Below are 20,227 nucleotides of genomic sequence, written 5' to 3' on the forward strand. Positions count from 1 at the left end.
TTGTGTGTGTGTGTGTGTGTGTGTGTGTGTGTGTGTGTGTGTGTGTGTGTGTACTTAATATTAAAATTTAAAAATTAATAAAATATAGGGAAAGAAAATAAAATGATGAATATAAAATAATGCGGACGGTGCGCCGGGCTGTAAGGGGGAGGCAGCTCCTGAAACAGGAAAAACGCTACATTAATTTTATCTTAATTAAAATAAAAAAAATAAAAAAAAAACTAATTTAAAAATTTTAAAAAGAAATATGTACCTTAGCCCCCTGGAACTGCAGAGCCGTACCAGTATTCCAGTAACCGTCTTCTTCTTTCCTCTCCCAGTCTTCTTTGTATTTCCCGTATTCTCTCCTCTTCGATTATTCTGTTCTCTTCGTATCTTATAACCGATAGTTCGCAGATTTCGTCAAATAGGGACTCCATCCCGAAGAGCAGCCGCAGATTAAAAATGTCGAGATATCTCCACGATCCATTTACATCATTATCCTGGCGACTCTCCGGGGTGTCGCCCCATTCCTCCGCGAGATCGTGTCGCGCGTTCCAGCGCTCCGCCCGCACGTTGCGTCGATGCTGTATGTTGATGAACCCGGGAATTTTGACATCATCGGGGTACTATAAAATAATATATATTAAAAATCCACATACACATACGCACAATTGTTTTCACAAAAACACTACCTACCTTCCAGACAAATACCACTTTTAGTATCACAGAAAATAAGAGCTCTACAAAACTCCTCTTCCAAAATGAAAAATGAAAAATAGAATCCATCTTATTTGCAGCGTAAGAAATAATCACACACGGAAAAAGAAATACCACGGTTAAACTCGCTGACGCTCTCCTTTCGGACAATACACGACTGAGATTGAAATCGAATGTTACTCTCCGCTGTAGGAATTATAAAGGTCTCAAAACTGGAAGGGTTACACTAGTGTACGAATATTTTTTACACCCACTGTATATATTAACCATTCATGATCCTTTCATGGTCTTTTTCTACGCTCGGTATAAACAATATGAACAGTATTCCTATGAAGAGAAATGGATCTTGGAACCTTCCTTCTTTTTATGTTTTCTGTTTATGATACCAATATTCGACTGCTTTACACCCTTGCCGCGCGTGTGAGAGAGAACGCGTACAAGAGAGAACGATAGCGAGACTTATAATTAATGCGAGAGCACGCAAAGGATTGGAGCGCAAGGGAAAGGCGTGTAAATAATTGCAATTTTTTTTGTTACAATTAAAAATATATAATTTATTTAAATGTGTGAGTTTAATAAAAAAAAGTATACAATATAAAAGAAAAAATAATATATAAAATAGGCCGTCGGGCTATGTGGGGAAGCCGTTTCTGAAAACAGAAGAAAACATATGCATTTCATTAGTTTAAATTATTTAATAATTTATTTTAAGATACTTTTGATATATCATATAATAAATTAAAAGATACTTACAATGTTATCCATGACTCATCTATTTTAATTTGTGCAAATAGGGCACATGTTGCAGGGCAATATTTGATTCAAACATTTTTTTGCACCCTTTGCATGACATATTATCCATATTGCTACAACCTATGGTTCTATGTTCCCGAACAGAACTAGTTTCTTCAAACTGATACGGGTCTTCTAGAAAGCATTCGGTACAATATTTCGATCCATTTTCCATATAGTAATAAGAAATGCAACATATCTTTGTTGCTTCGTTTAATGTTATTATTTCAGGTATGCTTAAATTTCGCTGTTTCTTTTGTAACTTTTCATCAAGAATATCGTCACTATTGTCACTATCGTAATCACTGTCCTTCGCCAAGGGTTCTATTTCTATATTATTGAACTTGTAAATTTCTATTTCCCTTTTTAATAATAAATTGCAGATTATAATTTAAACATTAATTGCATACATGTGCTATGATAATTACGTTCAGATTATTTTCTAATGCAAAGTATATAAAATGTTTTATCAAATATACTACAATGATCAAATTGTGTATGTGTAGGTGACAGAACAAGAATTAATAGACTTAGTGGCAAATAACATGATGATGATCAATACAAACTTCATGCTGAAGTGATATTTCTGAATGCTTTTCCACGTACAAATTCAGGAAAGAATTAAAAGTTATGGCTAAGAAATTAATTTCAGAGCAAAAGGATAAATTATATTTTTTATAATTATTATAATATTGAATTATAATTTAATATTTTCCATATAACTGTGGGCATATATAAAACTTAAACATATATTGTTAGAAATTTCTTTCCAGTTATTAATAAATCATACACATTTAAAGACAATGGAAAATGGAATGTATATGTATATATAAATATATACACATATAAATAAAATTAATAAAATCTACATATGCACGTCTATTTTCAAATCTTTTTCCTTTATGTATTTTTTTTTTATAATATAAATGTATATCTCTTCTATACGAAATGATAATTATAATGATCAGTTTTATTATCGAGAAATATATGTTATGCCATTGATTCTTATTTTCATTTAAATTTAAAATAAAAGCGTTCTTATAATTCAAATGTAACTTCATTTTAATATTTCAGAGTAATAATGTTGATCATGTTTCATACGAATCGTTATGGTATAAGAAGTATTTTTACAGAAAGACTTAATATATGTTGCATTGCGATGTTAGCAGCTTATATCCGTAACTGTACCATGCATACTACCGATTCTTTCAATTAATTACTATGCTTCTGTAAGTTATACTGGGATACCTGAGATAATTTTGGCGATATACATAATTTAACATATTTCTAACCATTTCTCTTTGCAACAAAAACACAATGCAAAAATTCCTAGTAAATAATAGTTGCTGTTTTCGAATTATAAATATTATTATTTGTATATTTTAAAACAAATGAATTTCTGTTTGCAGAAATATTTGTTACTTAAATTAAACTATAAAATTGAAAATCATTTATGTATTGGGAAAAATAATTAGTTAATTAATCTATATATGTTCAAAAACTATATAAAAATCCTAATTTAACTATAATAAATTTTGTCGAAATATATTTGTTGAATATGTATAAATCTTTGTTTCATTAAATTGCAATTCTCTCTATATCTACAATTAATATATCTTAAATTTATATTTGATCAAAATAAATGCACATAGGCGAAAGTAAAATAAGTAACATAAAATTAAAACATATAAGTAGATAAAAATAATATAATATATAATATAAGAACGACCAGAAATGTAAAACTTACTGCTCGCATATGTGTTAAATTAAAATTAAAATTTGAATGGTGTAGACTTCATTGCCGGAGCGTTTAAAATTAAATAAAATGTATCCATTATATATAAACTCAAGCTACAAATTTTATTTATCTGTTTTGATAATTCCTCATATATTTTGCGAATCTTTATTAATTCTTTTGTAATATTGCATAAATAAATAATAAAAAAAATAAGATAAGATAGCAAAAATGAAAAGAAGAAGTAGAGATATAGTAGATAGAAAGGCAAAAAATTAAGAAAGGAATTCTGCGGATCTATTAAGAATTTTTAATAACTAAATGTGTATTCTTTTACACTGCATTTAAGTACAGTGTATTAAATAAAAAATTGATAGCATTCGATCGATTTGCATTTCGATTTGCATTTCGATTTCGTTGAAAAATTAGTTTCCATTTTTTTTTTATATGTTCCGCTTTATTATATGATGGGCATTAACCATAAGTTTTATAAGCAAAAAAAGAGAATATGAAAATCAATAATCTATCTCTTTAGCACATACATGTATAAATTTTGTCTAATTGAAATAAAAAAGTTCCATATTTATATCAGTCACGTAATATTTTTAAGGAAATCACAAAAATTAATGAAATATAATCAAGCAATTATTGAATATGTCATATTGAAGTGTATACTAATATCATATTCAAAAAATTACATAATTATAAAAAATATATAATAATGAATAATAAATCTTTTATTAAAAATAATTTATAGGCAAAGAAATTTAATTAAAATCATAAAATGCCGGAAAAATTATTACGCTATCCGAATCGTTATGTGGAATATGTAGTTTAGGCAAATACGCTTATTGTTTGACAGAATAGAATGTTGGAATGCGCAGCAATTTCTTTCTAATTAGTTTTTATCTTCTTGCGTTTTACAAAAAAGTATCGTATATATTACTTCAATTTTCTCTCTCTTTTGTTTGATATATTTATTCAAATCTTATCTTCTTAACAATACAAAACAATCACATCTTCTCTCTTAAGCATATAATAAAAGTAGAGGTAATATATTTCTACTGTATGGTACAGTAACTTTATGGAATAATATCTTCCAGTACGTTGATAATAGGACATCGTCAGTATTCACTATAGTGGTTACTACATAATATTGTACCAGTGAGTATAATTTTTAGCATATTAAGTGTATTCATTCGTTACAAAAATTTTTTACAAGCAGTATACAACTAAAAAAAGAAAAGCAAGTCAACATTGTTGTCGACGTGTAAATAGGAACGAGTGATATTTGGTTTTCTCAAGATGCCTCGATTACTAAGGAATTATTCAAAACTTTTTGTTTTGGAGAAACTGAAATAAGGAATGAAATAAGGAATCGTGTTAAGAATGAAATATACAGCTCAGACTTGATAAACGGTTTTTTATTTTTAATTTAGACGCACGCTTCTATTTAAAAACCTATTCAATTTAAATATAATATATTTTTGAATGTTATTAAAGATCGTAAACCTACATTGTATATTTAATATCTTAACAATAAAATATGCATTTTTTAAATTTGTATGATTATATAAAACTATTTTAAAAAATTATGAATTTTAATTTGTTAGTTTTATAATTTTATTAAAAAATTATTATCATAATATGAAATATGTGACAGTGTCTAAACACTATACTTTCTATGCACTAATTTTAAAATCGTAAAAATGCTTCAAATTATGCTTTTTACCAATTATATCCCAATCACTCTTGATTTAATTTTAAGCTATGCAATACTCATTTAAAAGAAGATTCATTTTATTTTAATGAAAATGTATATATTATATCCACTTCACTAATTTAATTTTCGTTTAATTAATTGAGACGACCAAAATAAAATTTATTTAGTGCAATTATTTAGGGTACAGTGCTATTAATCGCTAAATCGATTTTTAATTGAATTCAATGTTTCATACCTAGGATCTAAAATTCAAATATTTCCGGCAAAATGGATGATTCAAAGATAAATGCAAAAACAAATATAATCTTATATAATATTTAAATAGCAAACTATACTGTCAATATGAAGTGAGATATGCACAGAGCATTAAAGATATGAGATGCAAATGTACTAGGTTTATAAAAATTTTATAATTAATTAAAAAAAAATAAACATCTATTATTTTTAGAATTTTACTGTGGAAAATAATGTTTATGGCTGTCGAACGGCTATCGAACGGGTCAGAAACGACTGTGAACGAGGCTACGGACTACCAACAGGGCCAAGGACGGCAACAAACGGGTCAAGAACGTCTATCGAACTCCAACGAACGGGCCAGGAACATCTATCGAACGTCTATCGAACGCCAACGAACGGGCCAGGAACGTCTATCGAACGGCTATCGAACGGGTCAGAAACGACTGTGAACGAGGCTACGGACTACTTAGAAGCGACTACCAACAGGGTCAATTACGGCAACAAACGGCTGCGAACAGCTATCGAACGGGGCAGGAACAGCTAACGAACGGCTATCGAACGGGTCAGAAACGGCTGTCGAACGGGGCAGGAACGGCAACTAACAGCTATCGAACGGGTCAGAAACGGCTATCGAACGGCAACTAACAGCTATCGAACGGGTCAGAAACGGCTATCGAACGGCAACTAACAGCTATCGAACGGGTCAGAAACGGCTATCGAACGGAGCAGGAACGGCAACTAACAGCTATCGAACGGCTGTCGAACGGCTACGAACGGTAGCGGACGATACAGAACGGCTATTGAAAAAAAAACGACAAACGGTAGTGAACGGCTCAGAAACGAAGAGCTAAAGAGTGGCAACGAATGATAAAACGCACGGTGATACTCGGGGCACATATCGTTTGATCGACGAATCGAAACAACGATGGATCGACGATCGGGAATAACCGAGGAAGCGAAGAAACAACATAGTTTAGAGAAATGGCAGTACACACACACACACACACACACACACACACACACACACACACACACACACACTATTTCCGTTCGATAACCGTTCAACGGTCGTTCATTTCCATTCGACAAACGTTCAATAGCCGTGGCTATTGAAAAATGAACGGTTATGGAATGATATTGAACGACTGTCGAATGACTATTGAACGTTTGTCGAATGGAAATGAACGACCGTTGAACGGTTATCGAATGGAAATAGTGTGTGTGTGTGTGTGTGTGTGTGTGTACTGCCATTTCTCTAAACTATGTTGTTTCTTCGCTTCCTCGGTTATTCCCGATCGTCGATCCATCGTTGTTTCGATTCGTCGATCAAACGATATGTGCCCCGAGTATCACCGTGCGTTTTATCATTCGTTGCCACTCTTTAGCTCTTCGTTTCTGAGCCGTTCACTACCGTTTGTCGTTTTTCAATAGCCGTTCTGTATCGTCCGCTACCGTTCGTAGCCGTTCGACAGCCGTTCGATAGCTGTTAGTTGCCGTTCCTGCTCCGTTCGATAGCCGTTTCTGACCCGTTCGATAGCTGTTAGTTGCCGTTCGATAGCCGTTTCTGACCCGTTCGATAGCTGTTAGTTGCCGTTCCTGCCCCGTTCGACAGCCGTTTCTGACCCGTTCGATAGCCGTTCGTTAGCTGTTCCTGCCCCGTTCGATAGCTGTTCGCAGCCGTTTGTTGCCGTAATTGACCCTGTTGGTAGTCGCTTCTAAGTAGTCCGTAGCCTCGTTCACAGTCGTTTCTGACCCGTTCGATAGCCGTTCGATAGACGTTCCTGGCCCGTTCGTTGGCGTTCGATAGACGTTCGATAGATGTTCCTGGCCCGTTCGTTGGAGTTCGATAGACGTTCTTGACCCGTTTGTTGCCGTCCTTGGCCCTGTTGGTAGTCCGTAGCCTCGTTCACAGTCGTTTCTGACCCGTTCGATAGCCGTTCGACAGCCATAAACATTATTTTCCACAGTAAAATTCTAAAAATAATAGACGTTTATTTTTTTAATTAATTATAAAATTTTTATAAACCTAGTACATTTGCATCTCATATCTTTAATGCTCTGTGCATATCTCACTTCATATTGACAGTATAGTTTGCTATTTAAATATTATATAAGATTATATTTGTTTTTGCATTTATCTTTGAATCATCCATTTTGCCGGAAATATTTGAATTTTAGATCCTAGGTATGAAACATTGAATTCAATTAAAAATCGATTTAGCGATTAATAGCACTGTACCCTAAATAATTGCACTAAATAAATTTTATTTTGGTCGTCTCAATTAATTAAACGAAAATTAAATTAGTGAAGTGGATATAATATACATTTTCATTAAAATAAAATGAATCTTCTTTTAAATGAGTATTGCATAGCTTAAAATTAAATCAAGAGTGATTGGGATATAATTGGTAAAAAGCATAATTTGAAGCATTTTTACGATTTTAAAATTAGTGCATAGAAAGTATAGTGTTTAGACACTGTCACATATTTCATATTATGATAATAATTTTTTAATAAAATTATAAAACTAACAAATTAAAATTCATAATTTTTTAAAATAGTTTTATATAATCATACAAATTTAAAAAATGCATATTTTATTGTTAAGATATTAAATATACAATGTAGGTTTACGATCTTTAATAACATTCAAAAATATATTATATTTAAATTGCATAGGTTTTAAATAGAAGCGTGCGTCTAAATTAAAAATAAAAAACCGTTTATCAAGTCTGAGCTGTATATTTCATTCCATTCTTAACACGATTCCTTATTTCATTCCTTATTTCAGTTTCTCCAAAACAAAAAGTTTTGAATAATTCCTTAGTAATCGAGGCATCTTGAGAAAACCAAATATCACTCGTTCCTATTTACACGTCGACAACAATGTTGACTAGCTTTTCTTTTTTTAGTTGTATACTGCTTGTAAAAAGTTTTTGTAACGAATGAATACACTTAATATGCTAAAAATTATACTCACTGGTACAATATTATGTAGTAACCACTATAGTGAATACTGACGATGTCCTATTATCAACGTACTGGAAGATATTATTCCATAAAGTTACTGTACCATACAGTAGAAATATATTACCTCTACTTTTATTATATGCTTAAGAGAGAAGATGTGATTGTTTGTATTGTTAAGAAGATAAGATTTGAATAAATATATCAAACAAAAGAGAGAGAAAATTGAAGTAATATATACGATACTTTTTTGTAAAACGCAAGAAGATAAAAACTAATTAGAAAGAAATTGCTGCGCATTCCAACATTCTATTCTGTCAAACAATAAGCGTATTTGCCTAAACTACATATTCCACATAACGATTCGGATAGCGTAATAATTTTTCCGGCATTTTATGATTTTAATTAAATTTCTTTGCCTATAAATTATTTTTAATAAAAGATTTATTATTCATTATTATATATTTTTTATAATTATGTAATTTTTTGAATATGATATTAGTATACACTTCAATATGACATATTCAATAATTGCTTGATTATATTTCATTAATTTTTGTGATTTCCTTAAAAATATTACGTGACTGATATAAATATGGAACTTTTTTATTTCAAGACAAAATTTATACATGTATGTGCTAAAGAGATAGATTATTGATTTTCATATTCTCTTTTTTGCTTATAAAACTTATGGTTAATGCCCATCATATAATAAAGCGGAACATATAAAAAAAAAATGGAAACTAATTTTTCAACGAAATCGAAATGCAAATCGATCGAATGCTATCAATTTTTTATTTAATACACTGTACTTAAATGCAGTGTAAAAGAATACACATTTAGTTATTAAAAATTCTTAATAGATCCGCAGAATTCCTTTCTTAATTTTTTTGCCTTTCTATCTACTATATCTCTACTTCTTCTTTTCATTTTTGCTATCTTATCTTATTTTTTTTTTATTTATTTATGCAATATTACAAAAAAATTAATAAAGATTCGCAAAATATATGAGGAATTATCAAAACAGATAAATAAAATTTGTAGCTTGAGTTTATATATAATGGATTCATTTTATTTAATTCTAAACGCTCCGGCAATGAAGTCTACACCATTCAAATTTTAATTTTAATTTAACACATATGCGAGCAGTAAGTTTTACATTTCTGGTCGTTCTTATATTATATATTATATTATTTTTATCTACTTATATGTTTTAATTTTATGTTACTTATTTTACTTTCACTTTCGCCTATGTGCATTTATTTTTGATCAAATATGAATTTAAGATATATTAATTGTAGATATAGAGAGAATTGCAATTTAATGAAACAAAGATTTATACATATTCAACAAATATATTTCGACAAAATTTATTATAGTTAAATTAGGATTTTTATATAGTTTTTGAACATATATAGATTAATTAACTAATTATTTTTCCCAATACATAAATGATTTTTAATTTTATAGTTTAATTTAAGTAACAAATATTTCTGCAAACAGAAATTTATTTGTTTTAAAATATACAAATAATAATATTTATAATTCGAAAACAGCAACTATTATTTACTAGGAATTTTTGCATTGTGTTTTTGTTGCAAAGAGAAATGGTTAGAAATATGTTAAATTATGTATATCGCCAAAATTATCTCAGGTATCCCAGTATAACTTACAGAAGCATAGTAATTAATTGAAAGAATCGGTAGTATGCATGGTACAGTTACGGATATAAGCTGCTAACATCGCAATGCAACATATATTAAGTCTTTCTGTAAAAATACTTCTTATACCATAACGATTCGTATGAAACATGATCAACATTATTACTCTGAAATATTAAAATGAAGTTACATTTGAATTATAAGAACGCTTTTATTTTAAATTTAAATGAAAATAAGAATCAATGGCATAACATATATTTCTCGATAATAAAACTGATCATTATAATTATCATTTCGTATAGAAGAGATATACATTTATATTATAAAAAAAAAATACATAAAGGAAAAAGATTTGAAAATAGACGTGCATATGTAGATTTTATTAATTTTATTTATATGTGTATATATTTATATATACATATACATTCCATTTTCCATTGTCTTTAAATGTGTATGATTTATTAATAACTTGAAAGAAATTTCTAACAATATATGTTTAAGTTTTATATATACCCACAGTTATATGGAAAATATTAAATTATAATTCAATATTATAATAATTATAAAAAATATAATTTATCCTTTTGCTCTGAAATTAATTTCTTAGCCATAACTTTTAATTCTTTCCTGAATTTGTACGTGGAAAAGCATTCAGAAATATCACTTCAGCATGAAGTTTGTATTGATCATCATCATGTTATTTGCCACTAAGTCTATTAATTCTTGTTCTGTCACCTACACATACACAATTTGATCATTGTAGTATATTTGATAAAACATTTTATATACTTTGCATTAGAAAATAATCTGAACGTAATTATCATAGCACATGTATGCAATTAATGTTTAAATTATAATCTGCAATTTATTATTAAAAAGGGAAATAGAAATTTACAAGTTCAATAATATAGAAATAGAACCCTTGGCGAAGGACAGTGATTACGATAGTGTCAATAGTGACGATATTCTTGATGAAAAGTTACAAAAGAACAGCGAAATTTAAGCATACCTGAAATAATAACATTAAACGAAGCAACAAAGATATGTTGCATTTCTTATTACTATATGGAAAATGGATCGAAATATTGTACCGAATGCTTTCTAGAAGACCCGTATCAGTTTGAAGAAACTAGTTCTGTTCGGGAACATAGAACCATAGGTTGTAGCAATATGGATAATATGTCATGCAAATGGTGCAAAAAAAAATGTTTGAATCAAATATTGCCCTGCAACATGTGCCCTATTTGCACAAATTAAAATAGATGAGTCATGGATAACATTGTAAGTATCTTTTAATTTATTATATATCAAAAGTATCTTAAAATAAATTATTAAATAATTTAAACTAATGAAATGCATATGTTTTCTTCTGTTTTCAGAAACGGCTTCCCCACATAGCCCGACGGCCTATTTTATATATTATTTTTTCTTTTATATTGTATACTTTTTTTATTAAACTCACACATTTAAATAAATTATATATTTTTAATTGTAACAAAAAAAATTGCAATTATTTACACGCCTTTCCCTTGCGCTCCAATCCTTTGCGTGCTCTCGCATTAATTATAAGTCTCGCTATCGTTCTCTCTTGTACGCGTTCTCTCTCACACGCGCGGCAAGGGTGTAAAGCAGTCGAATATTGGTATCATAAACAGAAAACATAAAAAGAAGGAAGGTTCCAAGATCCATTTCTCTTCATAGGAATACTGTTCATATTGTTTATACCGAGCGTAGAAAAAGACTATGAAAGGATCATGAATGGTTAATATATACAGTGGGTGTAAAAAATATTCGTACACTAGTGTAACCCTTCCAGTTTTGAGATCTTTATAATTCCTACAGCGGAGAGTAACATTCGATTTCAATCTCAGTCGTGTATTGTCCGAAAAGAGAGCGTCAGCGAGTTTAACCGTGGTATTTCTTTTTCCGTGTGTGTGTGTGTGTGTGTGTGTGTGTGTGTGTGTGTGTGTGTGTGTGTGTGTGTGTGTGATTATTTCTTACGCTGCAAATAAAATGGATTCTATTTTTCATTTTTCATTTTGGAAGAGGAGTTTTGTAGAGCTCTTATTTTCTGTGATACTAAAAGTGGTATTTGTCTGGAAGGTAGGTAGTGTTTTTGTGAAAACAATTGTGCGTATGTGTATGTGGATTTTTAATATATATTATTTTATAGTACCCCGATGATGTCAAAATTCCCGGGTTCATCAACATACAGCATCGACGCAACGTGCGGGCGGAGCGCTGGAACGCGCTACACGATCTCGCGGAGGAATGGGGCGACACCCCGGAGAGTCGCCAGGATAATGATGTAAATGGATCGTGGAGATATCTCGACATTTTTAATCTGCGGCTGCTCTTCGGGATGGAGTCCCTATTTGACGAAATCTGCGAACTATCGGTTATAAGATACGAAGAGAACAGAATAATCGAAGAGGAGAGAATACGGGAAATACAAAGAAGACTGGGAGAGGAAAGAAGAAGACGGTTACTGGAATACTGGTACGGCTCTGCAGTTCCAGGGGGCTAAGGTACATATTTCTTTTTAAAATTTTTAAATTAGTTTTTTTTATTTTTTTTATTTTAATTAAGATAAAATTAATGTAGCGTTTTTCCTGTTTCAGGAGCTGCCTCCCCCTTACAGCCCGGCGCACCGTCCGCATTATTTTATATTCATCATTTTATTTTCTTTCCCTATATTTTATTAATTTTTAAATTTTAATATTAAGTACACACACACACACACACACACACACACACACACACAATTTGTAATACTCATACACATTTTTAAATAAATTTATATTTCAAAAAAATTGCAATTATTTACACGCCTTTTCCTTGCGCTCCAATCCTTTGCGTGCTCTCGCATTAATTAGAAGTCTCGCTATCGTTCTCTCTCGTACGCGATATTATCGTTCTCTCTCACACGCGCGGCAAGGGTACAAAGCAGTCGAACATCAGTGCTGATACATTACAATTCTTCATTAAAAAAATAAGATAAAATAAAATAAAAAAAAAAGGGGGAAAATGATTTTGGGTTAGGCCCGAAGACCCAATCCTCTTCAAATACCGCTGTTTATCAATCGGTTTATGATTGTTTATACTTGTCATAAAACATCCAACACAAGCGTCCCCCGCCCCGCCCCGCAGCCCCCGCGCCTACGAAATCCCCTCCGTCCCGCGTGACGTCATTCCACCGCGCCGCTGAGATCCCCTCGCGCCTCACCCCCCCTGAGAGGACCTGCGTTAGAACCCGCCTTGTATACCTACTGAGGACAGCCAAAGGATATTTTATGTCCTCTGGATGTCCTCTCGATGACCTCTGGACATCTTTTGGACATGTGTGTTGTTAGGGAAGAGTGGTGTCGCCGCGTAGCGGCAAATGAAGAAACATGTCGCGCACACGAAAATCGAGTTGCGGCGTAGAAGTCGCAAATTAAGAATATATTCTTATTCATTAAGAATATATTCTTATTTATTAAGAATATTTATTAAGAGGACTTATAAAGAGGACTTTTAATTAATTAAATATATAATGCAAGATATAATTTTTAGGAAAAATTATATTTGTCTATGTAAAAAAAGGTAAAATCATATATAATATTAAATGATTATATGTAATATCATATATGATTTATATCAAAGCATACATGAAACTAACTTTTGCTTTAGTTTTATACATGCTTAGATATGATATCAATATCTGACTATGTCTGATTGTACAAAATGACGTGAGTTATCTAATATCATTTTTTATGATCAGAAATGGTCAGAGATGGACATCATATCTAAGCATATACAAAAACGTATGCTCTGATAAAATCATATGTGATATTATATATAATTATATAAGACGGTATATAATTTTAATTTTTTTTATATAAATAGACATGGACTTTTTTTTCCCGGGATAAGCAATAATAAAATGTTTCAATTGTAGCACTCATGAGTTATATCATTTGTAAAGATAAATGAAACATAATTTTGGAATATTTCCGAAACGTATCAATTGAAATATCTTATTTGAAATATTTCTGAAATAAGCAAAAATAAAATGTTTCAATTGTAACACTTATGAATTACATCATTTGTAAATATACATGAAACATAATTTTGGAATATTTCCGAAACGTATCAATTGAAATATCTTATTTGAAATATTTCTGAAATAAGCAAAAATAAAATGTTTCAATTGTAACACTTATGAATTACATCATTTGTAAATATACATGAAATATAATTTTGGAATATTTCAGATACATATCAACTGCGATATTTCATTTGAAATATTTCTGACTATGAAACATTTTAGTTGTGACACTTATGAATTATATTATAAACATAGACATGAAACGTCTCATTTGAAATCTATATGAAGCATTTTGAAACATTGCATATATATTTCATGTTTAGTGGGTAGCTCACTGCGAGACGTTCGAGAGAAGCAATAATGGAACAAGAGAGAGATAGAATATAGCGCATGCAAGAATTCTTAGGAATACACACAAGGTGTAAAACGTACGTTTTCAGAGCCTCGGGCCATCTGCAAATAATACTCGCTAAAGAACAACTGTATCTACCGTACGTAAGACCATGTGTAATACGCGTGATTGAGATGCCAAGAGACTATAACGCGAACATATGATGTCAAATATATACATTGTGCACATCTATATAACTCGATTGTTTCATTGTTTTGAAAAGGATATACTATTAAGAATACGAAGAGAAGAATTATCGTGAGATTATTTTAATTCGTGGATGTTATAATAATGTAAAATACGTATTGTTGTAGATTGAAGTAATAAACGTGCGCAGTATGTATGTATATGTTCACGAATTGGAATATTCATACAACAAACTTATCACCATTATAATTATCGCTTTAAATATTATCGCACTTCTATTTATGGTTATCTTCGAGAATTCTTATCTAATTAAGCAACAATTTTGAAAATATATTTGATAAAATATCGAGCAAAACTTGCCACGAGAATTTTAAAATACGAGTATTATAAATATATTATTTTATGAGAAGAGTAAATTCGCGAATTATATTTGTATAACGTGACTTAATTTTGTTTCGCCTTTTAAAAGCGAACGTGATGACGAAGTGACTTCTATTATAGTAATACATGGTACTACTGGTTGCGCCGCGATCGTTAATAAAACGTTACGAGAGTGACAAGTGACGTAATATGTGTGCGCGAGATATGCGGGATATACAATGGATTGTGACGTGGATTGCTCACCTGGTCCGACGAGAGAGAACTGTCCACCGAGGCGTTCCTCTCCATGTTCGCCGCGGTTCGTTCGGTCTTGCAACTGTTGTGATACTCCGACTTTGCTTCCTCAACCTTCTGTAGGAGTTTCGCCCATGACTTCTGTGCCTTCTTGAACGCATCTTCCATTTCCTTGCGCTTCTTCAGGGTCATCATCGACTGCAATCATAGAACCAAGCCCGTGCAATATCAGTTAATATTACTATTGCGTGCAAGTACTATTACAAAAATTGATATAGAAGGAATCATCGAGAATAATAGACATTAAATCTTCCATCCATAAAATTGATTATAATGGACAAAGATATTGTAACAAGAATAAATTTATCATCTAGAAATAAATTTTAATTTGTATATTTCAAAAATGTATAAAAAGCAAAATGTCAAAAATTTTGAGTTGAAGTTGAATTTTTACATCAATTATTTTATTTAAAAAAAATATATCGTTCAAAAAAAAAGTAAAAGTACTAATCTAGCGATCTTATCACCTAAGTTTTTAGGAGAAAGATGAAAACCTTGTACGTGACTCCAAATTTCTGTGTATTTAAGGGGGAATCAGTGACGCAACTACTCGTACCTTGTGATACGTGTCTTTCTGCCACGTCTTGACTTGCTGGACGATGTCGTTACAGAGGTTCTCTTTGACCCTGAGGTGAAGATCACAAAGTCTGTCGGATTCTACCAGAACACCTTTCCATGCTGCCTCAGTTGTACCATATTCGGGTCCTTTCTCGATCTTGTCGTTCCAATTCTTAGACCAGTTCTTGAGCGCCTTGGCATAGCTTTTTTCAATCTCTGCCCTTTCCTGGACCAACGCTATCAAACTGTCGCAGAGTTTATGACCATCCTCGATCCTCCTCGTCGTCCGCTTGTAGTTACCCGGCTCCCAGAAGGAATCTGACGTCGCTATCAGCATGTTGTCGTCGCTGTGATGTGACATCTTAGCCTAAGTCGAGAAATTCTCTTTACCTGAAAATGAAAGGATAATAGACGGTCAGAGAGACAGCGATAAAAAGAAAAAATGTTATCTCTTCATAATGCGCAGAATTTTGTGCCCGTATTGACTTTTAGATTCTTCTATACTAACAGTTTTCAATTTCGTAAAATTAAAAAGTTCTTTTTAGTAAATTACAGTCATTATTATTCTGTGCAAATAAGCAAATAGGCAAATAAAATATACTACATAGAGCTTATTTGATAAAAAAATAAAGCCCAAATCTTCAAAAAATTCATTTGAAGATTAATGGAATTAATTATTTAAAAATTCGGAAATTAAAAAGCTACTGATGTTACTAGTCGCGTAATATTATGTAGCGTATGATATTTGAGCATTTACTTGATTATTTATTTAAACAATATCTCTCCTAGATCAGGGAAACATAGGAATTCGTTGCAAATATATATATGTATATACTCTCTCTCTCTCTCTCTTTCTGCTTTAAAGATTTAAATTTTAATCTACTTAATGTCAGTTTTTTACACGACTTCGTTTTTAAAATAATAATAATTATATGTTATCTTCTAATAACATGTTCTAATTTTATATCTTCTAACATCTTCCAATTATATACATATAATATTTGCAAAAATAATTTAAGATAACTAATTTATCTCTGTCCATGATTTCTTCCTATATGTATCTGTCGCTGCACATAGCAACTTGTTTTTCTCAATTTGTTTTATATACTAAGAAATTGCAGGTTCTCCGGTTTATCGACGAAAGAATTTACGAGCTGCAACAGACATGGTAGTCGTTTCTATGCAGGAATGTTGAATATTTGCTAGAACGGGTATGGCAGAGTTATTGGATTACGGCTCGGTTTGGATCATCGATTGGCCCAATTTGCGAAGCCATCACAAATCTGCGCGACGAGATATGTGCTGACACGTCGCAATGCGAGTATGCATAATATTTGCAAATTCCCCCCTTAAGAATAACTTTAAAACACCTCGAAAGATTTTATATGAATTTTTCTTTATATTTATTTTTTATATTTTTTTTATATCAATATTTATTAATCAATAAAATGTATGTGCGTTATTTAACATATTTATTTTCCACGGTACCTATAATCTTATTTTCAATTAAAAAGGAGATAAAATTAAAATAATATAAAATAGAATTCTAAGATAATATATTTAATGTTAAATGTCAAGATATAAACTTTAAAATTGTCCTATTTCTCGAGTAACGAGCGTTGAATAAAACTCGAATCGAGAGAGAAGAATTACTCTCCTTAAGTACCTCGAGACTCTTAGAGTGCGATTTTATTGTTAGATGGCACGCAACAGAGAGAATGAAAATTGTGTCTGTGCGATGCTGCGCGTGCGGCGATTCTCGATTGGGTCAAGCAAACTAACAATTAGATGCGATAGCTCGCCGGGACTAGTCGCGTCGATACTCGTTCATATGCAAATGCAGTGCACATCTAGCCTGCATTCTCCGATTTTGGTCATCAACGGTTACGGAATCGCCTGATGATGTTTTACGGCCAACAATATTGGCACCGCTTGTTACGTTCTAACAGTATAAATTAGGGAAACATTTCAGTTCGGTCCAAGGAAATACATCTCCTGGGGAAAAGTATAAAAATCAGATGAATATTCTCATCGTAGGTTCTTCACATTTTATGTATTTTTAATTTGGTATGTATATAATTTTAATTTGATAACCAAATTTATAATTTATTTCCCTTTTTTTAAATTTTGTGTAATATTTTTATTTTCAATATTTCAATTCTTACATGAATTATAAAAAGATATTGGACTGTAAAAAATTATTAATATAAGATACAAGAAATATATGTGTAAATCTGCACTTATTGTAAATAAACTTAGATGTAGCCATCAAGATTCTTATTCTTAAACACGCATTCCTGTTGAAAATGTTCTTGTTATACAAATGTGTTAAACTGTCTTCTTTGGAAAACGCAAGAACAATGCCACATGCTATGGGATCACATGTAAATGAATGAAAAAGGAAACAGATAGCGACGTTTAATAATGAGACAATAGTCGTTTGTGGATACTGAAGTATTCGTGAGTTGTACGTCAAGAAACGTCCTTGCTGAGCCAAAGTTCTCCGGTGAAAGTCGATGAGAATGAAATCTAGGGACGTATGAGATCCGTTGTTCCGTGCATTAGGTACTTTTTTACAGAGAAAAGAGAAAAAGGTTGAAACCCGTTGTCTTTTCTTCGTTTCTGAGCTCATCCTCTCGTGCTTTACTTAATGAAAACATAAAAATAAAGTAGAGTATCATCATTCAATAGAGTAAGAATTAACTTTTGATCTAAATTGGACGATCGTATAATAAATATTAATCTTAACGAAAATTAATTGTATAATTATAAGAGGACTAATAAAATTCGATAAACAAACTTTATTGTTATTCTTCTTAACTAATAATTAAATTCCTGTTTGTCACAAATATTAAATCAACTTCACTATAATTTATATCCATTAATATCATTCAAAATCGCGAATTTATGTATTTGTTTAATTAATTTCTGCGGCCAATTCGATATTGCTTGTTATTTGGTTAAAGATTAACATTAATTTTATTGGACTAGATAATATAAATCGTCATTTCTCTTGAATTATTCTAGAGTGCTTTGATTTAATGAATATTTACGGAGAATTATGGGCACTGCGCAAGAAACAGTGGACGAGAGGTTTAATGGTTCTCCAGACTAATTTGCATAGATTTTAATGCGAATGCTTATGAGAATGATATATTTCTCAATTGTCTCGTAATACATATATACACACACACAATCATTTACATAGACTCGCATTTATGTTTTTCAAATATACAGACATAGTATCCTTTAAATAGACTACGTATCTTTCTAATAGTATTTTCAAGTATTTACTAGAGTAACTAAAGAAATTGTGCATGTTCTTTTAAATTTCTATCAAAAATCAAACATTTCTCATATAAAACCAGATGTGTTAATAATCCTATATATAAATAAAATAAGATTATATATAAAATTACGCAATGTATGCAGCATTTCATATATTAATTATTATAACAGAATTCATACAAATAATGTATAAGCTACAAGAACTTTTGGAGTCTTGTAGAAAGAAAAAGAGGGAGAGAAAGAGGAAGATCACACGAAGATGACGAAGGAGAGTAAAGAGGCGTGGGCCGAGGAATGCCGCCAAGCCAGCCCATGGGAATGATCGACCAGCTCGAAAGATTGAGCGGAAGGTCGCATCAAGGCCCCCGGAGCGGACTTTAATTTTTGGACCTCTGTTAAGCCAACAGAACCAAATAAGCAAAATCAAATCAAACCTATCAAACTATTTAGTACCTATTTTGTATTAATTTGTACCACTAATAATAATTTTGTACCTTGTGCAATTTTGAAAAAAACTGTGATACTGCCACCTTAATATTAAGCCAGCAGGACCACAATAAAAAAAAAGAAAAAAAGAAAATCAAGTACAGAAATATAACGGACTGAATTTGTACTAATTTGTACCATTAATAATAATTTTGTAACCTGTGCAATTTCGAAAAAAACCATAACACTGCCACCTTAAATATTAAGCCAGCAGGACCACAATAAAAAAAAAAAGAAAAAAAGAAAATCAAGTACAGAAATACACTAGACTGAATTTGTACTAATTTGTACCATCAAAAAAGATTTAATATATTCATCCCTTCTGCTTCAAACAACCCCCAATTGAATTTAGCCCTATCAGTCTCAAGAGTAAAGTACTCGTTCCCATTAGCAGAATCAATCGCTACTTGCACATTCGACGTAGCATAATTTGTACTATCAAAATATAAAGTTTTAGATTTTGTACCCTCGCCGATTATTCAAAAACTACCCTCTCATCAGTCTCAGCAATAAATATAAAGTTTCAATTTTTATACCGTATTGTTCTTTTTTAATATTACATTCAGCAATAAAACTTATTCTTTTTTATGATTCTGTATATAAAATATCGAATAAGTATATTTATATTTTGATAATACAAATTATGCCACATCGAATGTACAAGTAGCGATTGATTCTGATAATGGAAACGAGTACTTTACTTTTGAGACTGATGAGGGTCGGGGGTAGTTTTTGAATAATCGGCGAGGGTACAAAATCTAAAACTCTATATTTTGA

General features: G+C 31.2%; 1 protein-coding gene and 3 long non-coding RNA genes across 6 annotated transcripts in view; 2 read left to right on the plus strand and 2 right to left on the minus strand.

The window, feature by feature from the left end:
* The window catches only part of LOC145970457 (uncharacterized), a 79,717-nt gene extending 66,651 nt beyond the window's left edge, over positions 1-13,066 (plus strand). The window contains exons 2-3 of the long non-coding RNA XR_014438498.1: positions 11,195-12,343; positions 12,437-13,066. This is a non-coding gene — a long non-coding RNA (uncharacterized LOC145970457). The remainder of the gene's footprint in view (positions 1-11,194; positions 12,344-12,436) is intronic.
* Positions 1-16,212, minus strand: LOC145970411 (protein kinase C and casein kinase substrate in neurons protein 1-like). 2 transcript variants are annotated; one of them, XM_083097210.1, is made up of 3 exons: positions 15,675-16,212; positions 15,068-15,256; positions 1-158 (listed from the first exon to the last, which is right to left on the minus strand). In XM_083097210.1, the coding sequence occupies exons 1-3, from the start codon at positions 16,035-16,037 to the stop codon at positions 75-77; spliced, it is 636 nt and encodes a 211-aa protein (XP_082953336.1). In that variant the 5' UTR covers positions 16,038-16,212; the 3' UTR covers positions 1-74. The 2 variants fall into 2 exon arrangements, with proteins under 2 accessions (XP_082953336.1, XP_082953335.1); XM_083097209.1 differs by lacking the exon at positions 1-158 and having other exon boundaries at positions 14,248-15,256; positions 15,675-16,211.
* Positions 14,395-17,953, plus strand: LOC145970464 (uncharacterized). The gene is made up of 2 exons (XR_014438504.1): positions 14,395-15,289; positions 15,647-17,953. It is a non-coding gene; the product is annotated as an uncharacterized LOC145970464 (long non-coding RNA).
* LOC145970444 (uncharacterized) overlaps positions 17,792-20,227 on the minus strand; it is a 13,831-nt gene continuing 11,395 nt past the window's right edge. The window contains exon 5 of one of the 2 annotated variants that reach the window (XR_014438477.1): positions 17,792-18,317. This is a non-coding gene — a long non-coding RNA (uncharacterized LOC145970444). Of the gene's footprint in view, positions 18,323-20,227 lie in introns of both variants that reach the window. The other variant, XR_014438475.1, reaches the window with a different exon arrangement.

Source organism: Camponotus vicinus, unplaced genomic scaffold, assembly GCF_025532165.1.
Source record: "Camponotus vicinus isolate PSW18456_S1 unplaced genomic scaffold, iyCamVici1.0 SCAF_4, whole genome shotgun sequence".
NCBI lineage: Eukaryota > Metazoa > Arthropoda > Insecta > Hymenoptera > Formicidae > Camponotus > Camponotus vicinus.

What these genes read in the sequence shown, in the direction of transcription:
- LOC145970411 (XM_083097209.1), bottom strand. Translation starts at nt 16,037, where the DNA reads ATGTCACATCACAGCGACGACAACATGCTGATAGCGACGTCAGATTCC. An exon ending in AGAAAGACACGTATCACAAG is followed by an intron (nt 15,257 to 15,674) that starts GTACGAGTAGTT and finishes CTATGATTGCAG; the next exon opens with TCGATGATGACCCTGAAGAA.